Genomic DNA, 21,996 nt, shown 5'->3' with positions numbered 1-21,996 from the left:
TCACAGATCTGTATGACCCATTTGAAAGAACTTACTCCAGAGAGTTTGTCAGGAAAGAATAAAGATGATATACCGCAATAGCATTCCTTCAGTTTATAAAAAAACCCCTGCAACTGCATGACAACAGTATATCATCAGCCTTGACTTCAAAAAGCCAATTCAGTAGTGTTACCATGAACCTTAACGCATCTCTCGGCTCCTCCTGGGCAACATCACAGAAGCAGCTGAAGGGATTTTGTTCCCGTGGCCGGACAGCACCAGGTGTCAAACTCTATGGATCAACCTCACCAGCTAGCTCAACACCAGCTGTAGTTCATGTGACTCATTCTAGCATAAACTCACAGCTGAAACGATAAAAACTTGTACAACTGTCTTTAAATATGACTTTATGGTTTAATGCAAAGATTTTTTGGAAGAACCTGGGAAAGCTTCGTGCCTACACTAACAATATTTTTTAAGTACAGCAAGTAAAAAAAAAAAGAAAAAAACGATGATAAATTATGTTGGATTTGTTGCAAATTAAATTAAAAATTTGATGAAAGTATGTATGTGATGACAGTATTGTGATGCAGGATGGCTTTTGTGTGGTTAACAAATCCTTTTGAAGGACAATACAGAAGATGAAAAGCTGATGCTGATCATATCTTATTTGAAATAAGAATAGAGAGAGAATTAGTTAGCGAGGGCAGAGGGGGAAATCTGGAGATAGTTCCTCCTGGGAAAAAAAACACCAAATATGTGTGCGCTGCCCAGAAAAATAGGCAAGTTGCGGTGATGTTTTCTGACCTGGAAGTTTTAGTAGAAGAGTTGAAATGAGGCAGAAAATTCCTTTTTATTGCTGCTATATTTGGAGGATTTTGAAACCTACAAGTGATTATAAAGCCATTGTCCAAAGCATTGTTTCTCCTTTGATTCAACATCTACAGCTAAAGACTTTGTTGACAGGCCATTGAGGTGGTCCATATGGCGGTGTGAAGGCGCAGGGCTCGTGACTCTCTGGAGGATGCAGGGGAAGCCAGACAAAGGCTCAGCCAGCAGGCCCTCAGCCTCACAGAGCCTCAATGGAGCGGTGGCAGATCCCCCACTGGGGCCAGTTGCCTGTACGTTTTCAAACCAAAGTCTGATCTATGGAAACTGGCCACTCCAAACATAATACGTTCAGCCATCCATACTCCAGCCTCCCTGGTCACGTGGTCTCTCTTTAAAGGTGAATAGTAGTTAAGGAATGTTTAACAATCTATTGGCATTTGACAGATTTGTGGTTCTACTCGCTCATCATCGACAGTACGCAGATTCAAATATTTAGATGGGAAACCATTGAAATGCAGCTCCGTTAGAGTGGTTCAGTAATTTGAAATTCAGAAGTTTTATCAACTTTATCACCAGGGGAGGTGAGAAAATGTAATCGTAGTTTTAGAAATATGCAAAAGACACACAGAAGAGCATAAACTCGAGAACATTTTGCATATATGGATCTTCTGACCTGACTTGTGAGCATGTAATCCATTTTCCTTCTTTCTCTTTCCCCCTTATCCTCTATTTTCTTCCTCAGCTTGCTCTGGCAACACAAACGTAATTAGATGTCATGCCAATAAAGCAAATTTAGACTAAAAAAAGGTGAAATTGAAATAGAACAAAACCGAGACTGACAGAACAACAAAAACAAAACTGATTAGAGTTGGCAGTCGTAAAGGTTCTCAAGGTTTTTCAAAAAAAAGAACCCCTAAAAAGAACCCCTGAAGGAGACCTGGTAAGCCTTCAGAGCTTCAGAGAAAAATCTGACATGTGATTTACATGTGCAGTCAAAGGAGCCCTTACCATGTTGTCTGAGAATACAGTACGAAATGACTCAGGCAGAGAGCAAGAGATGGACCCCTGGAGTGAGACCTCCCAAAACAGACAGACAGATGGATTACAGGACATGACACCACAACTCTTGTCATCTCAGACACATATGTTGGACACTCCACAGGTGTGAGTAAAACAGGTAGCACGCAAGTTCAGCTGTGTGTAACGTGTTCAGATTACCTGAGCCGCATCGCACAAACATGTATATTCATTCAAAACTGTCACCGTCCAAGTCCAAAACTCCCTAAAATGTGTCAACTTCTTTCACTTTTTGTTTCAAAGAAGACACTTTAAGCAAACTATTTATATGAACGATTCCTGGTGAGAAAAGAGTGTTTTATTGCGGGAAGAGTCAGACTGCGAACTTGTTGATGCAAGAAAGAATGAAACAATTGGGCAAGATGTGCTGCCAAATTTGCTTATGTAACCACCCTACTACAGTCCATTCACCTCAGGAGAAGAAAGTAAATCTCGCTGATTGTGGCAGAAATGTTGAAATACTTGGATGTTCTTTGTCTTCTCTCCCATGACACAGATTGACCCCCATTTACAACTTGTGTGTGTGTGTGTGTGTGGGTGGGTGTGTGTGTTCGAAGCAGATGACTTTCATTTGTATTTGTGCTTGCGTAAACTGCACGTTTGTTGTTTGTGCAGGCACATACAGGTTTGGGAAGGAACAGGGGGAGTGAATGTAAAGTGTGTATTGTAATGACATGTCAGTCATCCTGTGTGAGAGCGTGCAGGTTGATGAGCAGTTGTGATTGGTTTGCTTTGATCTGAAACCCTCTGAAGTCACCTTTCACTCCAAGCTGAGAGACCCTTCCTCAAACACTTTGGCTTTGGGCTCTTTTCCTCTCTGCTTATTTTGTCTTTTCCTTTCCCTGATTCACACACACACACTCTCTCTCACACACACACACTCATGAAGACACTTGAAGTTAGTCTTTGTGGTCTGTGAGAGAAGTCAATATGTGTCCATTGAGCTGTCAGTTGAATCTGCTCCGTGCATCCCCTCCTGTCTGTCTGGTCTCCATGGCATCATCTGTAACGACTGTCTGAGATCCAAAACACAGAGAGTCTGCAAGGTATGAACCAAAATGGCTCAGACAGACAAAAAAAAAAATGATATACATGCATAGAGTTCATGTTGTGAAAGCACTCATAATCAGCATCTCATATGGACATTAATACTCAGTCAGCGGGACAGATGTTGCCCACATTACTTACATAAAGAAGAATTTGGACTTTGCATATGATACTGGCTGGCTACAATAAATCACAAGCGTAAAACGCTGTTACTGTGCTTGAACTAACCTTTTCTATTTCTCACTTATTTTCATGATAAAGTGTGCTGTCAGCAGGTGGTTTGCTTTCCCACAGCTGTGTGATGAGGGGATAGATCTCCGATAAATGTGGGAAGAAAGAAAAGAAAGTATAAAATCAGCTGCTTATACATGTTATTCATGTTGATCTGTGATTCACAAAACATGTAGGAAAACACATCCTGAGTCTGTGTAAATATAAGTTGTTGTTATCAGCACAGTGAAGGATTTTAGCATTTGTGGAATTGCATTCAGTTCAGTTGTACGAATTTGACTTTAAAAAGTCTAAAAGTATTTCAGGTTTAGGTTTTCATCTCAGATCTCTAAACTGACATGCACATGTGCTGAAAGTACACATTTATAACACCTACACAGACGCACACACACACACACACAAACACATATACACTACGTGTGTTTGCTCAGTAAGTTGAAAGCCAAATGTCTGGAACCAGACCTCACATCTGCATCCCGTTAAATACGCTAATAATGCAGCTAAACACAACACTGGGGATGTGCACATACATGCACACACCCACACACACACATTTTCTGCACGCCATAGCCTAGAAGCTGTTGTTTAGGGATTCACTAAACTGAGAAGAGTTTAACTCTTCTCCAAATACAAGCTGGGAGGTGTGTGTCGTGGTGTGTGCATGTTGTTTCTATATAACTCTTGTCTATTTGTTAAAGCATCAATGTAACAGAACACTTTATGCTCAGTGAGTCCTCTCCAATTTCGCTGTTAGCTTTTAATTAATTTGGGCCAGTGAAGTCCTTGAGATTACAAACTATGACTAAAAACAAACACATGAACTTTTCATACCCTCAGCTGCTGCCACAAGGACCACGTAGAGCACAAAATATATCCAGTGATTGCCTGGAGGCCTTTTGTTTTAATACTACTAAAAGCAAATAAAGTTTAAAAAATGAACTTCTGGTGAGGTTTGCTAGTCATGCCAAAAACTACCAGACACACAGTGCTGTCAAATTATGGCACATGGTATAACTTGTTATGTTACATTTATGATAAAGGAAGAAGTGTGTGTGTGTGTGTGTGTGTGTGTGTGTGTGTGTGTGTGTGAATGCGTGCATGGACTGTCTACTGGCGCGTAATTTGGCTGTCTGGCCATGTAAATCAACTGAGATTACCCCAATAAAACAGGAAGACTCGGATTGTACAAAATAAAAACATTTAACTCAAACAATGTCGTCAATCGCTCACATATATCGAAGAAGGTACATTCAAAAAGGAAAACGCTTTTACCGTTAGTTATAGTTTGATAAATTGTATTTCTTGCTAGATATTCGTTACAATAAAGCAATTGTTCATTATTGCTTTTATTTTGCTATCTATGACCGGAAGTACTCCCTGATTTTCTGGCTGGCTTAACACTTGTGCGTAATTTAACACTCAGCCACAGTCCCGTCTGTCACAGCTGCTCTGGACTTCACTCTGAGCGGGATCAAATCTTAGTGGCATTATCTCGCAATGGATGTGAAGCTGCTGACGGTCGTGGCTGCGCTCGTGGTGGTGCTGTGTGCGCCTCCGTCGCAGGGTGAGCAATTTATTTTCTGGTTTGCTGTTGGATTACTTTTATTAAGGTTATTATTAAGGTAGATTTTTGACAGTTCTCGGGGTAAGGTTGTAATTAACTGCAAGGTTGTTTAATTATTATTTGTCAAGATGTCTCGTTTTATCGGTTTGCATTTAGAAATATACATATAAAACTGGCGCAGAGGGATGTATATTTATTTTTTATTTCAGCAGCCCAATCAAATCTAGAAATAACCCGGGTAGGCTTTTACAGTTGTTATGTGAATCCTATTTTTTGAAGTGATTTGTTTAGTTTCAGTTTTAGTAACAAATTAATTCAGATGCCGCTTTCCAATTCCATTCAGCTGAAGTGCAGATACGACCTGAATTAAATGCTAATTAAATATAATACCTCTTCATTTTAATTAAAATATGATTTGAATCCTAAAAAATGTTAATGTAATGAATGCATGGAAAGACATTTTCCGTCGTGCGTAAACCATCAGGCTGCCCATGTGGCTCTGGCAGTTAGAAAGTCCCTGCCGGATCGCTGATAAACGTGTGTATTTGTTCTCCTTTTTGTTTTCATTTAATTACTGGAATGAGGCAGCTCTAAGACAAAGCCGTAGCTCGTCTACATGGCGGCTTCAGTCACCCAACTTGAAGGTGTTGCTGTCTTTATCATGTTAATACCATGAGATCATGTGTAAAAAACAATTAGCATAAGGTTTAATCTATGGGGGCACTGCTCACCATCTGCTTGGGTGACCTCCAGCTTCACTTTAAGAATAATTATTGACTAGAAGAAGAGAATTATACTGTTTCTCTTCATCTTTCACATTTTTCTTTCTGCTTCTGTTGATGCTAAATTGTTTCATGTATTTTTTTTCATCACTGTCAGTCTGGTTGAACCTGATTTTGCTCATGCTGGTTTCACTAAAAAAACAACAACAACAACAAAAAAAAGTCCTCTTTTTTTTTCTCCATGTTAATCAACCCTGAAAATCTCTGTGCACAAACCTGAAAGCTGATGTTGTACAGGAAAATATGCATATCCATCATGAAGTTTAAGGACCACACAGTCTAAAGTTGTGCACAAGTGAAAAAGTTTAGTTTTTGTGGGTGAAGGACTCCCGCGTGTCCCCCATCTCTGTGTGTGTTCTGTGGGCCAAGCAAAGAAAAGTTTCTGTAATTTGGATTTCATCCTTGTGCTGCCCTGCCTAAATAAAACTGAAATAAATAAAAAATCTTCTGTAAATCCGACAATACTAAGGTCACTGCATGTGCTGTTTGCGTGTATGAACAAATTCTGGATCTGAAGAGGTTCAGCGTCCGTGCTTCTTGCTGATCTGATGAAGAGGATGTTGTATATGAACTTCTGTATCATTCTCAGCTCATTTTTTTGCTGCAAACAGTTCATTATTCTTATTATTTAACAATAAGAAAACTGAATTGCAGTCATGAGATCAATACAGTCAGATGGTGTTTTGCTTCCTGTGACACACTCTTTGTTGTAAATGTGTGACTGACACTCATCTTTTTCTCTTTCTCAGCAAAGCCCCTCAGTCTGGTGGAGAGATGCTACTGTCGTTCCACGGTCAATAGCGTCCCGCGGAGCTACATCCGAGAGCTCAGGTTCATCCACACGCCCAACTGCCCCTTCCAAGTGATGTGAGTATTGTTGCTTACGCTGGTTTCATTAAGGGGCATAAAGTCGCATGTTTTCCACCCAGGTCTTAAAACGTCAGACAGGTTTCCTCCTTGTTGGACATTTCTCACCATCAATCTCTGAGAGTTGACAGGCCAGAGAAAAGGGCTATGCATGCATGTGTACACACACGCCCCTCTGTCACTTGCTTTCACACACATGCACAGAAAGCAGAGTCGTTTTTACTGCAGGCTGGCTGACGCATCCACAGGAAGTGCTCCATTTGAGTTTGAGCGATCGTGAAAGGGAGGTAGTAATCGAATGCAGTTGTGTTTTCAACAGGAAAGCAATAATTGTGGGATTCGTAATTGGGTTTGCTTCTCATTTGCTTGTCACGCAGCGTTTTCTCCTCATACTGTGCTCACAACCTTCAGGTCTGATCTAACTCGTTGTTACGGCTTGTGTGGAGTGAATTTACAGATGAAAGTGTGCAGCAACTTGCACAGTGCAGTAGTGGAAAACTTAAAGAATAGTCAAATGTTGAGACTTAAAAATTGAACTGGCAGGTCCTATAAAAACACACACACGCAGGGAGGTGGAAAACCAAATTTTTTGCTACTGATAAACAAGACATGTGCACCACTGGATGTGCAATCTTCCACATAGAGACATACGATTCAGTGTTGACCCGTTCTGTAAATAACCACAAGGTTATGCTGGATTTCGAAAATAGCATGTACCACATGTTGACTCCTCAACATCGTTTTTTACTGCTGATTAATTAGGTAGTTTGATCAAGGGTAAATTATCAAACTTAAGGGATATGATCTTTGAGAACTGCATGAATGCACACGTCCTTTAGCTCTTTGCATATGTAGCATCATCACATGTAAGGCAAAAGAGTGATTTGTCGCCACTGTGAAAGAGCTCCATGCGTGTCAAACTGACAAGACAGTGCGAATTCAGTCTGTTTAATAACAATGTGTCATGACACCTGATGTTACTGATTTTGAATAATTCACCCTTTCATCTTCAGCTTAAGGATAATGCACTGACCTCTCCTTTTTTCTGATCAGTGCCAAGCTGAAGACAAACAAAGAGGTGTGTGTGAACCCGGAGATCCGGTGGCTGCAGCAGTACCTGAAGAACGCTATCAACAAGTAAGTTTCAACGAATCATTTTGGTTTTGGATCGTGTGTTTTCTCCAGTGCATCTTTTTGTTGTCCGATCTAAGTTGTCAACCTTTGAGAGGTCGCCTGGAACCCTGTAAAATCACTTCCACTCTATAGAAATTTAAAGTGAGGAATGCAAAAGAACAAATGCGCATTTGGACATCTATCAATGGGCCATTGTGGAAGTGACAGCTGTAAATGCTCAGTTTATAATGGAGCCCAAAATTTGAGGCATGCTGGTACATGAACAAGTGGGAGTAGCGACTGACTGATTCCACTTTCACACAAAAACCACCGTTAATCTGCTCTTACTAAACTGCTGTTATGGGTTCATTTCTGGTCATCGCAGTTTATCTAATGCACTAAGGGTTATCCTTTCACTTTGGTCATTCAGTGTAACATTAATGCACCAATTTGTACTCTACAATCATCTTAAACTTTGAGAAGGCTAAAAGTCACAGACAATATCAGCCCCGAGGATGCTTTTCTGAAAAAAATGTTGGCACCATAAAGTTTATACAAGGGATCGCATTGCCATCCTGAACTCTGTGCAGCCATAAATTTCCCATGACGCCCCTGTAGTGGTCAGACAAAACAAACTCTACACTGTGGTGTGTAGACCAATGTGGTGTGGAGACTGACAAATGTGCAAAAAGTCGATTTCCTGTTCGTCCATGAGGAGTAAATTAATCCAAGTTCCAGCAATCACTGACCAAAAGAGGACACTGATATCACCCATGTGCTCACACACTCAGTACCCAGTGACTGACCCGCCCGCATCCCCGCAGTCAGACTGTCTGTTTCAAGGATGATTGGGGAGCCCTCGACTTGCTGAGGTGTGAGCACCCCTCTGCATAACAAAACAGCCCATGCAGAGAGTAGACAGTGGTCATTTACAATGGATCAGACCTAATGTGTTTCCAATTACACATAGGCCTACAGTCAAAAGAGGAGGAGGGACAAACTTATTTACAATGTGTGTAAAAGCACACAATTGTAAGTCATGCATTATGCTACTCTTTAGTCTGGTAAACAAGACCATGATTGCCTATTTTATCAGTTCAAATGTGGTTCAGCTTTTACAGAGTATTTTTCCAATGTCAATAATTAAGCTGCCCACCCGTGTTCAAGGGTTTATACTGTTTATACACAGTTTGCAGATGTATATGTATATGACCCTGCAACTGCTGCTAATTAAAACTCTGCAAAATTACATATTTAGATATGCAAGTTGTTTTTTTCTTTTTTACGGTTTTTCAGCAATGAAGTTTACATAAAGCTGGGAAGAAAAACTTAACATGTCAACAGTTGAGTAAAAATGATGGAATCAGAAATGACAAAGTGAGTAATAGGCAAAAAGGAGGGTCTTTAACGAGCTGAAACTGAACGCAGGATAAATGTAGCTTTAATAGGCAGAAGTGTTGAATTCTTGATTACAAGTCAACAAACATTTTCTTTCTGTAAACTTGAAGCAGCTGTTTTGTCTTTGAAAGTGAATATATGGAACTGAATTTTGGCAGCCAATACTAACACTCAGTATGGTGTTTACTAGTTACATTGTCATAGGCAAGTGTTTGTCGAAATGGAAATGGTACAATTTTCTTTTGCTACTTAGCCAGAGTTATCTATTGGTTCTTGCTGATTTGGACAAAACTGTAAGCCAGCAACCACTCATGCAAACAGTTGGTGCCAGAGACATTACATGTGATTTTCATATTGTGTCTTTGTATGTGTTTAGTTCTGTTTTGTTCTTAAACTAACATCAAATTTGTGTTTCCCTTGTAGGATGAAGAAATCCAAGCAGACTGACAACTAAAAGCTCCTGCAGAGATCCCCCTGAGCCATCACATCTATCTAACATGTGATATGAGATCATCTGGTATGTTGTACAGCACTTAACCCTGCTGCCACTGCAGCCTAATGCATGGAGTAAACCTGCAACTCTTCACCGTGAACACCGATCCACCGGCCCTGCCGCCGTCTTCACCGTCACCACTCTCACCTTTTATAGAGATCGTAGATGTTATTAGCACAAAGTGCAATTATATCTGTTTTTCTAACTATAATGTGTATACTTTCTTGTCAGTGAACTCACATTGTAAAGATCTATTTTTGGAGACTTTCTTGTCCTACTAGTCATTTAGTGAAAAAGATCAACCACAGGGTCTAAGTGTTTAATGGGGAAAGATGTCGGTCAGTGGGATAAGTTTTCTCAACAACAAACGTCAGTCAGCATCAAAGACTCCTGTGGACTGCTGAGCCATTAGATTAATGATAACTAATCCTAAATGTAGCATCTGCTTATACTTACTGTTTTTGATTTTAAATTGTACACAATGACAAGCAACAATGTATAGTTTCTCTTCTAAAGATAAAGGAATGAGCAGTGCTGCAGAATTTGCTAAGTAATATTTAATGCTCCAGATTAACTGGCACCGTGAAAGTTCAGTGGGTGCCTGCTACCCTCAGACTGAATATAGCATGTTTAAAAGTTCCTCTTAAAAATGGCAATAACAATGTTTTTGTGATGGGAGTTTAGGATGCCAAACAAGCTCGAGCATTTCCTGAGCCGTTCTGTGGCTGTGATTACTCGACTCTCTGTTACCCAACATGTCTCTTTTTGTTTTTTTGTTTTTTCATTCTTAGAGAAAAGCTGAACATCTGGATCCCACACACTTTTAAGTGAGCAACCAATAAGTTGAAATTTACTGGAATCGTAAAATTTTGTTACTTAACAAGAGATGGTAAGAACAAATCGTGACTGTTTGTTGTCTCACCAAATTGGTGTCAAAAAGACTCATACCATGTTGAATGTCCATTTCAAAGGTGTACAGCAATCTGAATAACAGTTACCACATCTGTAGCTAAAACGCTATATTATAGTTGTAGTGAGAGCTGCAGTATAGAAAGTAGTACTGGAGTATTATTAGTATTGCCATTACTGACAATGAATATACAGTATGTTCAATGATTACTACCTACAACTGTCATGCAGATAGCAATGCACTTTATATCTGATGTATTCAAGTTTTAATGACAAAACTTACCGTTACTCACAAAGTCTGATGATTAAATTCTGTCTGTTGTCTTTATTTTTTATGTTACTCATGCTGGTTCCATTCTGTTCCTTTTGATCAATGAATGTATAGCTGCATTTAACTGTTAAAGCCTAGGAGAGCTATTCATCTATCCACACAAATCTCCTTGTCATATGTAAAATTAATATTATACAAATGTTTTATTTTTGTACTCTTTTATGCATTTATATATTAAATCTAAACATTTAAATGAAGGAACTGTACTCTCACAACTGAGTCGTCCAGACACTTTTTATTGTAAAACTTGTACACGGTTGGTGAAAAAACAAGCAAGAAGCAAAAAAAGAAAAAAAAAATCTTGATAAAAATGCTATGGTTACCATTTTAATGCATGCACTCTTGTGCACATTACAAACCATTTTGTAACAAATACACACATTTCTACTGATTGCACACATACACACAGTTCAGTTAAAGGACTCTTGTATTCAGTGTAAAGCAATCTTTTCCAGGGCCAGCACACAGCTGCTGTAATCTTACTGTACTTGTGGGTCAGAGGCTAAATTTGAAGACTTTGATGTGTGAACATATGTTTAGCTTTACTCACAAGGGCAAATGAGAGCCAAGGACTATGATCCTGCCCATTATTTAGCTATTAACTCAACAAGCGACCATTAGGAAAACATTAGTGCTAAAAGGGATGAACTTTTTCTTCCCTCTAATGGCATTATGTGAGGCGGAGTACAGTAGTATATGTGATGAGAGTGATCCGCTGATTGCAACATCAGGGAGAGATAAAGGGCTGTGAGTGGCAGCCTACAACCCATTTTGCAATGTTTGCTGATTAGCTTTGAAGTCTGGTGAAAGCAGGATGAAAACAGTAGCCCTCCTATTGGAGATAAAACCACTGATTTAGCCACTGATTTAGCTCTGATGTCCCAGTTTAGAGTGGAAATTAATCAGATATGATAAACCCATGAACTGATTATGTTAAATTGATATCACTGCAGGAATCTGCAGGTAGCAAAAATATTTTGCTCTGCAGTAATATGAAGATGTGAGGGCGATCTGGCTGCGACATCTGTCGCCCCATTGATCGCTAGGGTTGATTCGGCTGATCTGGCTGGCTAGGCGGGTGTCCCCTTCCTCCCTCACCGCTCCATGTGTGTCCCTCCCGAAGCCCCGCGCTCGGTGGGAGAGGACCTGGTCCCCCCGGCGGATGACTGTCCATCGGTATACCAGTAGCTGCGCTCCCCTGCTAGAACCTCCAAACAAGCTGAAGGCCCATTTGTAGGAGAAACGTAGGGAAGTCAAGCTTCAAGCGTCAGACACATCCAAACGTGGCAGTCTGCCTTACTTTTGGGGGCAGCCGTGGCCTAGAGGTTGGATTAATGCAAAAAATGCTCACTCTCTCCATTAGCCGGCTTCTAATTTGCTACCCGGGCACTTGACGCAGCCCACTGCTCCTGTGTGTGTTTCACTGCATGTAATTTGCTGGGTGTTGCTTGTGTGTTCAACTAAGGATGGGTCAAATGCAGAAGACAAATTCAATGTGTGTATGTAAAAACATATATATACTGTCAGTAAAGTGATTCTTAATTAATTCTTAAAGACTGGGAAGCTGGACTTAAGTCATATTTTATCAGTCATGCAGAGTGGAGAGCCTCAAACCTTCCATGTCAGCTATCTGTACACAGAGAAACCATTTTGGAAACATCTGTTCATTGAGAATACTTCAATTGAACTTCATATAACAACTCATATGTCATGTCATCAATATTTTAACATGCACGTATCTATGATCACACACATTGTGACTGATTTGTGATGAATACAAGCACAAAAGAGTGCAAATGTAAGGAAACAAATGTGACATGTCCTCTAATGAAAAGCAGTTGTTTGTAACAGTTCATAACTCATTGTGCTCTCGGGATGCCTGCCAACTTCCACCAGTTAATCCATGCAGGTGGTGTGACTGGTGCCATGAAGCCTGAGATGTAGTGAAAGCAGGATGTAAAAGGGGTTTAACTCTACACTTTATGTGCACATTTCATGTACTTGTAAATGGAAAATGTGAAGAGAAAAATGCAAGACATGTCTGAGAACATCACACATTGCTTGTAAAAGCAGGTCACTCGCATAAATTGTGCTGTGTCGGAGAAACAAAGCAGCTAATGCGAACATAAAAAGTGATTTCTATGACAAAATCTCCATTAAACTTGCGGCAATGGAGAGTAAATGAGATGTGTTAAATCACTAATGCATCTGCATATCGAATTCACTGAAGTGTAACTGAACAACATGATTAAAAGAATTATTGGCAGAATTACACAAGTGATCTTCTTCAGTAGCATGTTGGTACTTGAGGCTAGCCAGGCACTGAGCCTAAATAAACACGCCTCAGATCTGCTCCCCACGACGTGTCTCACACATCTATCAGCAAATCTGAGAGACAAGCACACAGATCTAATCGGTTGTGACTCACTAGAGAAAGAAAAACCCAGAAAGCTCAACTTTTTAAATCGAGCTCTCTGTTAAAAAGTGAAGTGTTTTCTAGTATTGTGAAACATTTTGAAAAAAATAATAAAACCAGAAGGGCTACTCAGCACCTTGGTATGAGCTGTGCAGCCCAGCACTGTACTCATTTACTCAAAGGCAGAGGAATGTACAAGACAGGAGAAAACATATGAAATTCATATTGTGCATTGCCTTCCAAACTCTGTTGGGGTTTGGAGTTCAACCACAATGTCAGAAGAAAAGCTGACACCTTGACAGACGAATAAAGATTTGTCATGAGAAATGCAAGAAACGACACAGAAATAAAGGACGAGTGGAGTGCATGTGCTCGTTTAACTTACAGTACATTTTCCCTCCATCTTAAGCTGTAAGGGCTCCCAGATGTGCGGCCAATGAAACTCCACTTAGCGGTTATTCATCATGAAAAGCTGAGCATGAAAAATATAACATTTTAGTGTGTATGTGTGTGCGTCAGGGGGGTAACAGGGGTCATAGAAAGCCACTTCAAGAAGGTCCCAGTGAACATTGCTCTCATCGGTCAGAGCAGTTTTAAATAAAAGCTACAAGGTGGTGAAGTTAACCTAGGTTCAGTTTTAATGTTTGTGTGCATATGTATATAGTATCCATGTGAGATGTCACTTCCTAACGCCTCTCCAAGACCATTAACTTTACTTTAGTGTTGTACCTCCAGCTGGCACTTACAGCCCTTATAGTCTGTGATTCGTCAAAGAATCATGAACGTTGCCTTACAAAGTTTATGAGGTGGTTAAAACGCAGTCACTCTTCGTCACTGTGATTGGACCATGGAAGAGTAACGTGCTGCGACACGGCAATATTATTTAAGATGGAAATGAAAACTGTCGAGCCAGTTACTGAGCAGTTTGAACTGCTTTGTGTTCCACTGAAAGTCTGATTATATCGTGCTCCATGAAAGCGTACTCTGGTTTGCAAACACTAGCTTCCTTCCTCGTATTTGATGCAACATCCACACATAAATAAAAACATATTTATGAAATGAATTATGGCTATTGTTCTGCTGAACTTATTGTTCTGTTTCTGTTGTTTTTCGCAACCCAATTAATGAGATTTGGATGGCCTTGTTTTGAATTGATGTCCCAAAGGAAAACTTTGTACTTTTTGTTTCACCCCCATCAACGAAGGGCTAAGGGTCAGCTACTGCAGGGCAGACACTTGGCTGTCATGTGGCACTGATCTTTGGTTTTTCCGGCTGGAGGTTGAAAACTTAAATTCCGTGGAGCTGAGTGTCAAACTCTGAACCTGCTGAATGCACAGACGGACAAGAAAATAAAGATGAAGTGGAACATTTAAGAATAACGTTTAAAAAGGCATAATGCCATAAATTTTATCCTGAAGCCAAATTAATGGGGATGTGACATTTTGTATGTTTATGATTTAAATAAGCACACCGACACTCTTTTAATCTCTTAGATGATTCCTTATTGAGATAATGTGAGAAAGAAAAACTTGATCTCAACTAAGCAAACTTGCTTACCTGATATATATCACGTATTGTGTATTTGCCTATCATTAATACAGAGCTGTCCTCAGTAGTTTCCTCTCTCAGACAGGATGCCCTGAACTGAATTTTTCTTATTTCTCATTAGATATGCACCAACTTTACTCTTGCTCTGTCGACGTTTTCAGCAATAATTATATCGTCTGAGAGGTTAAAGTGTGTGTGTGTGTTGGTGGGTGTGTCTTTCTCCTGCTCTCTCTCAAACACAACTCTCCTCCTGCTTCCCCCCATGTTGTTATTTACCCCCCTGTCCCAGACCAGGCCACTGCCCTTGGGCATCGTGTGCACCAGAATCACACTCCCCAAGGGAAACATTAGCAGAGTCATAGCTGTTCTTGTATCAGATGACCCGTAGCACATTTCCACAAACACACACTCTGAAAATTCCCAAGTAATGATTTGTAAATGAGTTGTTGATTGTGCAAAGGAGGTGGCAGCGGGGTGCGGGATGTTGTTAATTGCCTTAACACTGCCAGTGACCCACCAGAACATTAATCACAATTATGACAAAATTACTCAGCTGAATGTCTCCATGGAGTTGGTTACTGTGATGTTGAAAGTGACCAACATGCAGTGTGTAATAACAGAGGCATGTGTGTGTCTGTTTGAGAATGAATGGGAGGCTAATAGAGGGGCCCCCATGAGCAGTTAAAATACCCCCCCTGCAGCCTCTCTACCTTTCATGTGCTAATATTGCCAAGGTTATGAGTTCCAAAACTATCCATCTTCACACAGATGTTTGCATGAACACAGGGCCGCCCCCCTGCACAATAACACCAGCTATGGTTTAAATTCCTTCAATGCAGTTCTGTTTTTAAACTAAGGAGAAACACAGTGGATGTTGGGTATGGATGAGGCACAAAGAAGTCACACACCCAGGGGACTGTGGGAGGCCTCGATCTGCGGGGCCCAGGGACGCTGAAACACCACCAACTTTAAACCTCACCCTCATATCACACACTGTGTTTCCCTTCATCTCCATTCCTTTCAGGATTATCACCCATATCCTAATTGGTTGAAATTTCTGCGGTGCCTCTATGAATGGCGCGTTGAACATCTTCCCATATGTAGCTCTGAGTGTCATGTGTGCCATCCAAAGAGAGAAGAATAAGACGACCATGACCAATGTGACTCACCATAAGAAGACAGAAACAATTACACCATTATCTGGAGATGAAAACGATACACTGTACTGTACTCACCTCATTTCCAATACCACAGAGGGGGTTTTTTAACCGTAAATCTGGTCACTATAGAGGCCCTTCTGTTGGGCTGCAGCGTGACTCAGTGCCTGTGCTTGCTGTCCAGATGCGACAGACATTGAGGTCTGAGGCCTAATACCATCCACCAGCATTGTTCATCATCAAACGCATTTTCTAGAGACAAAGTAAAGAAATGGCTGTGTCACCCACAATACAGCTAGACAGGATTTTATTGTAACTGATATAACGCAAATATTTATAACTGTCGTTTAGTTGTGTTGCTGTGACCAGATTTCAATTTTATTTTAATATTATTTGATCTGTGGTATATTTCAAAGAAACAAAACCATGTGAAAGCTCAGTATGTTCTCCATGTGATTCTGTCGTCACCTCTTTGGTTCAGACTGAAATATTTCAGCAACTTTTGCTCAGACAGAGAATGATTCCTAATAACTTTGGTGATTACCTGACTTTTCATTCAGCACCACCATTAAGCCATGTTTTGATTTATCCAATAATTTGGTTTATGACCAAATAGCTGCAAACTATTCATTCATTCACATTCCCACTGGCCTCAGCTGTTACTTTAGCCCCTGTGTTTAATTTATTTGCTAATACTAAATGGTAAATGTGACAACAGCATAACTGCACCAGCATGGCTGCTACCATGGCTGTAGACTACTAGGAATTGTTTTTTATCTAAACTTGGCATCTCAGAAAGAAAGTGTTTGATAATATTTGACTGTTGTGACCAGGAAATTAATCAAATCTAATACTGATCAGCGGAGTCAGGATAATGTTTATTGTTGGACAGTTTACAGTCAGTCCTCACTTTTCATCTAGGCCAGAGCAATGACTGTAATCCAATAAAAAAAATAGTATTGTAACCCTTTCATTCATATCTACAGCCAACACAAGAAATCCTCGGCCTCTCTGGCTGAAGTAAAACATCCAATCTACACATGATCTTATGTTACACAGATCCCAGCTCCAGCTTCTCTCTGGTGTTTCACAACCTGCCTTGGGGAGCTTTACACTCAGTTCATAGGAAATCTAATCACACCAAGAAAGTGAAGTTCTGAAGCTGAAGTCACAAGCACAGAGGAAAGACCATCCACCTTGCAGTTTGGTGGTAGTGCATTTGTTTCCATCCATCTGACAGACTTAATGAAGTCTTCCAGGAATCACATCTATTGTTACAGGAGAATGCAACCTCACAGACAAACCAATTGTCTGTTGTAGTTTACATAAAACACATCAAAGAGACTACAACAAAGGCTTTCTAATACCCAGACTGTAAGGAATTTTCTATCAATCTGGTATGAATTGTGCAAGACATAAAGGAGATCTTCTAAGTTGGCTGTTTATAGCTGGCCCCAGTACACAGCAATAATGTCTTGGCAAGTACCTGTAAAGAGCAGGAGCTATTTTAAGGAATAAAATAATTTGCTCCACAGCCATCACGAAATTCAGTCCAGGTTGTACAGCTCAGGAAAAATGTGTCCAAGTCGAGTTAAGAGTCTGAGTGATGAACTTTAGTATTACAACACTGCTGCGCAGGCCAGCTGAAAGCTGGACCCGACGGAAACAGATCTGACATGGCTCTCATCCTATAAAAGTTACAGAAGAGCTCTTTTCTTTCTTTCTTCATAGGAGCACACAAATCATTATGCAGTTTTTCCACTGTGCAGGATTGATCTTAAATGTACAGTACAACACTACCTCCTCAAAAACAAACATTTCCATTCATTTTTCCATGTATAAAGGCTGTGTACATTGGCACAGAGACCAAACAAAACCATAAATGCAATGATTCAACAAAAAGAAATAAACAAGCTCACAACCCATAAAAGCCAAAAAAGGCTAATCTGTGACATCTAACAGCTGCAGCTGGAGCTTTGTTAACAAGGTACAGACGATTTGCACGGTTAAAGCCGGAAAACTCAGCTAAAGGATTGATTATATTGATGTACCCCTGACTGTAACTACAATGGGTTTATGGACATTTCCACTGTTTAAACCTTTGTACAAGCTATGGTTATTTGTCTGAAGGGTTTGTTTTTCCTGGTTTGTGTGTTTTCTTTTCTTACTTACAAATGGTTTGGATTTACATCAGCGCTCTAAATACTAAATACATATCTCAAATTTCTGTATTTAGGGAAGGGGCTATCAATCACCTAGTGTTGGTTCATTCATTTTAATTTTGTGTGTAGCAGCTACAAGCATGTTGAAGGACCATTTTTAAGTATTGGTACACCCAGTAAAAATCACCACAGATTCTCAGTTGTAGTACTTCCTGTTTTCACACAGATGGTTTTAGATTTCTGTCCCCGAGCTTTCTATCTCTGTACCAATACTGTTCTAAAACAGTACAGGTGAATGGTATTTAGTTTGTGGTGATTAGAGCACTTCAAAACAGTTAATTAAAAAAAAAACAAATAAATAAATCGATTCTTCAAATTACTTTGGATAATTCAAAAACACAGTTTTTAACACAGTTTTTTAACTGTAATTACTTTCTACTAAAAAAGTATGTCTCATAAAAAGCAGTATTGTTTTAAATTTGAAAACATACTTATAGCAATAAAAAAGAACAATTAAAAACATTAAAAATAAAAAGTTTTCCTGAAGAAACATTGTATTATTTGACACAAAACTGACATTCATGTTTGGGTTCGTTAAAATGATTTACAGTTTACAGAGGACATAAAAGCTTCTTCTTTTTTTTAATGTTAGTCTTTCATAACACTTGTAAAATTTTGTATCTTATTGTTGCTACATTTATTCCCACTCACATCCTTCACTCCCCCAAGCTGGAAACATGAACAAACTAACTCTCACTCTCTCCACTTTTGAGTTTTTTGCATTTGTGAGTCACACTGTCCTCTCTTTATTGTACTTTTCCTGACAAACCACAGCTAGACAAGCCACAGTGTTGTGTGTACTTTGTCAAAGTGATCAGAGCCTGCTGTGTCTGCCTAATTTGGGCATGTTAATATAAACAAAGAGCAGAGCTGTTGTCATTGACGTGGATTTATGTTGATTTTGTTAGATGACATTGCAATAATAAAAAAAATTTCTCACATTACACATCTAGTGCCTTTAAAGCTCACTAATGAACACACTTGTATCTTTGTTAACAGAAGTGTCAACCAATGAACCAAACAACCACTCCAGGAAGTTACTGGGCCTGACCAAAAAATAGTCTGGCCCACACTCCCAAGCAAAAATGGTTAATTATCATTTTTCAGTTTTTGTACAGACTGTATAGAAACAAACAAGATGTCACAGATTCAGTAGTGATCCCTAGAGGTGGTCATGCTTGCTGCTTTCTCCTCTTGATGATTCTGTAATTTCCCAGTTATGGGACTAATAAAAGATTATCTTATCTTTCCATTGCTTATGCTACATTGTGTGATTCCAGCTACACATTTAGAATACACACGGGAGTGATAACAATTTTGCTATCTGATTCTCTGCAAGAAAGCAAATGAACCAATGTCATAAAATGTTGAACTACTCCTTTAGCACATGGTGGTATAATCTAATGCAAGGCATTGTTTTAAATAGGCTACAGTTTGCAAATGACAAAAAACCAAAAATATTTCTCACTGAGCTAAATCTGCAACTCCCCCGCCTTTTATCTGCCAGAGTGAAGCAATGCTCTCACTAAATGGTTTGCATCTCTGTCAAACAACCACCATGCAGTCAGCCATATCCGTCTTTCACAGCCTCAATGCCAGCTTCTCAAGGACACTTGCAAAAACAATCATGTCAACATTGACAACCTCCTTTTCCTGACATACACCCACATGCATGCTAACAGGGCCCCTCCCACCTTCAGAGGGTCTGTAATTTTACAGTTATGAACAAATTTCTTCATTCTCTCTTAGCTGCAGGAGTTCCTTTGAGCTTTGTGAAAAGCACTGCTTTGACATCCATTTCTGCACTCCTTTTTGATGGTTAGCTCAATACACAATTGCTATCCACCCCCTGCCGTTTTCTGATTACTTGCATCCGACCATCAAGAGTTAATAAGAAAATGACTGTTGTCAACATGTCATGAATAAAATTTCAAACACAATAACACTGACACTTAAGAGAAATCTGTGGTTCATATTTGCCCAAACAAAAACTAATGTAAAAGAAATAGAACTAACAAAGACTTTTTATGTGCATATTAGCTGACATATTTTTTTTGCGCATCTTCATCATCATCTGTCCTGTGACGTTACAGGGTATGGCTGTTCTGAAAAGATTGAGTTTGCTGACAGGGTTAGACAGTGCAGCTCATCACACCATTCACATGGTTGTCCTTCATAGACAACATTTTTCAAAGGATATAAAAGAAAACTGAATTATCGGGTGAAAACATCTCCTTTAAGTTTAATGTTAAAAGACGTTGAAAGGTGTCAGCGTCATGATGAAAATGGAGAGAACCTGGTAATAATTTCAAAATGTAGGGCAGGAGTGAGAGGAAGATGAGGAGGAGGGGGAGAGCAAGGAGAGAACATTTGTCCTTCTTTTCAGAGAAAATGACAATTATATCTGGAAAGCTAGAGAGACCAGGTCACAAGAGAAAAAAGGAATGACTAGACTGAGGAATAAACCCAACACCCAACAGCGAGAGCAGAAGAATAATTAAGCTTCATTTTGTTAGACATAAAAAACAAAGTGTAACTAAAGGTGTGTGTGTTTGTTTGTGTGTGTTTGAGAGAGAGAGAGATGAGTGGCTGTATTGTGTAATTTCCTCTGAGGTGAAAGAGCATCTCACACCTTCTCAGGCCTGTTAATTTCACCCCAGAGATTGGAGCAGTTATTGCAGTCCCATTCAGTAATTATACTGCAGTCCAGAAAATGCTTAAGGTTACATCCATGTTATCCTGCCTGTCCAGCCCCTGGGATGGACCTGAAAATTGCTCTCAGTGCTGTTTCTTATAAACTTATTACTTTCGTTATTACATTGCTTCTCAGTGTAAATAGAGTGGATCTCATAAACTGAAACAGAATCCAACTGGTGTTGCACAAACAGTAGAAACAGTGTGCAGAATGGTTTCCCGATCATCAGGGCTTATCAGGGACATTATGTTTGATTGCAACACTAAGACAGACTTTCTCTGGATGCTTTCACACTGTGGAAGCCAGTATGACTGCAGCTCTTATTCACTAGTTATTTGTTCCCAGCACTTTGTGTCCAGTTAAGCATGGCATTTCCCACATAGTTTAAAGAAAGTCATCAGAGTTCTCAGGCTGGCCTTGATGCTGATCCAGTGATAAAAATGAACAATAATTAGCTTCTTGAGACTTGGACTACATGAAGAAGACTAAAATTCTGTCATGCTATCTGCTTTGTGTGGCTGAAGGCAGAGTAGTGCTTTTAAGCTAAATGCTAGCCTAGTCATAACGACTGTGCTAATATGCTCATGTTTAGTGCTCACCATGTTCACCTGATTAGTGCAGTGTGGATACTATACTAACCTGAAGCACAGTTGAGGCTGATAGAAAGTTTTTCGTTTGGCCATTTATACCCAAGTGTTGAACAAGTGGAAATTTTGGCCGGATAGTGGCAGTGGAAGAAAAGTCAGTGGATCATCAAAGTTTTTACAATTTATCCTGATGTGGACATGAAGGTCTATGCTAGATTTCATGGCAATCCACTTCACTTAAAGCTACAGATTTAACTTCTGAGAATCCTGAACATGCCAGAATCAAATTTCTTGTCAATTCATCTAGCCTTTAGATATTTAAGTATGGACCAAAGTGGGCTAAGAGATTGACATTGCCATCACTAAAGCCATGTCACTAGTAAGGCTAAAAACATGATAAAGACTTCATTTTTGTTATTCAAGTGTAAATATTAGGGCTCTATCAAACAAAATGAAGTTGTATGCATAAGCAAAGGAAATGAGGATTGTATGTATGGCTTACGTGTGACTTAAGATGCTTTCATCACAGAACACTTCACTACAGTTAGAGTAAATGTTTACAGAAAAACAAACGGCTTAATTGCCTCACTGGCAAATTTTATCAGTCACGGTCCTCAGACTGAATTCCAGCTATAGTCTCTGTTTGGCCTTCAGCTCAAGTTGACTAGATTGTCAAACATTTTCAGTCTGATCTCTGTTTTTAACAAAAACAAATGCAGTTTTTTGAATGAGTTTACAAAGGCAAATTT

At 39.6% G+C, this 21,996-nt stretch overlaps 1 protein-coding gene across 1 annotated transcript; it reads left to right on the top strand.

The window, feature by feature from the left end:
• The first annotated feature begins 4,575 nt into the window (after window positions 1-4,575).
• cxcl12a (chemokine (C-X-C motif) ligand 12a (stromal cell-derived factor 1)) lies at window positions 4,576-10,819 on the top strand. The gene is made up of 4 exons (XM_046402283.1): window positions 4,576-4,729; window positions 6,261-6,378; window positions 7,432-7,515; window positions 9,313-10,819. Exons 1-4 carry the CDS (start codon window positions 4,663-4,665, stop codon window positions 9,341-9,343), a joined length of 300 nt encoding a protein of 99 aa, XP_046258239.1. The 5' UTR covers window positions 4,576-4,662; the 3' UTR covers window positions 9,344-10,819.
• Window positions 10,820-21,996: the final 11,177 nt, after the last annotated feature.

The sequence above is a fragment of the Scatophagus argus genome, chromosome 10 (genome assembly GCF_020382885.2).
Source record: "Scatophagus argus isolate fScaArg1 chromosome 10, fScaArg1.pri, whole genome shotgun sequence".
Classification (NCBI taxonomy): Eukaryota; Metazoa; Chordata; class Actinopteri; family Scatophagidae; genus Scatophagus; species Scatophagus argus.
The sequence above is the reverse complement of the archived record's forward strand: the minus strand, read 5'-3'. Positions and strand labels throughout refer to the sequence as shown.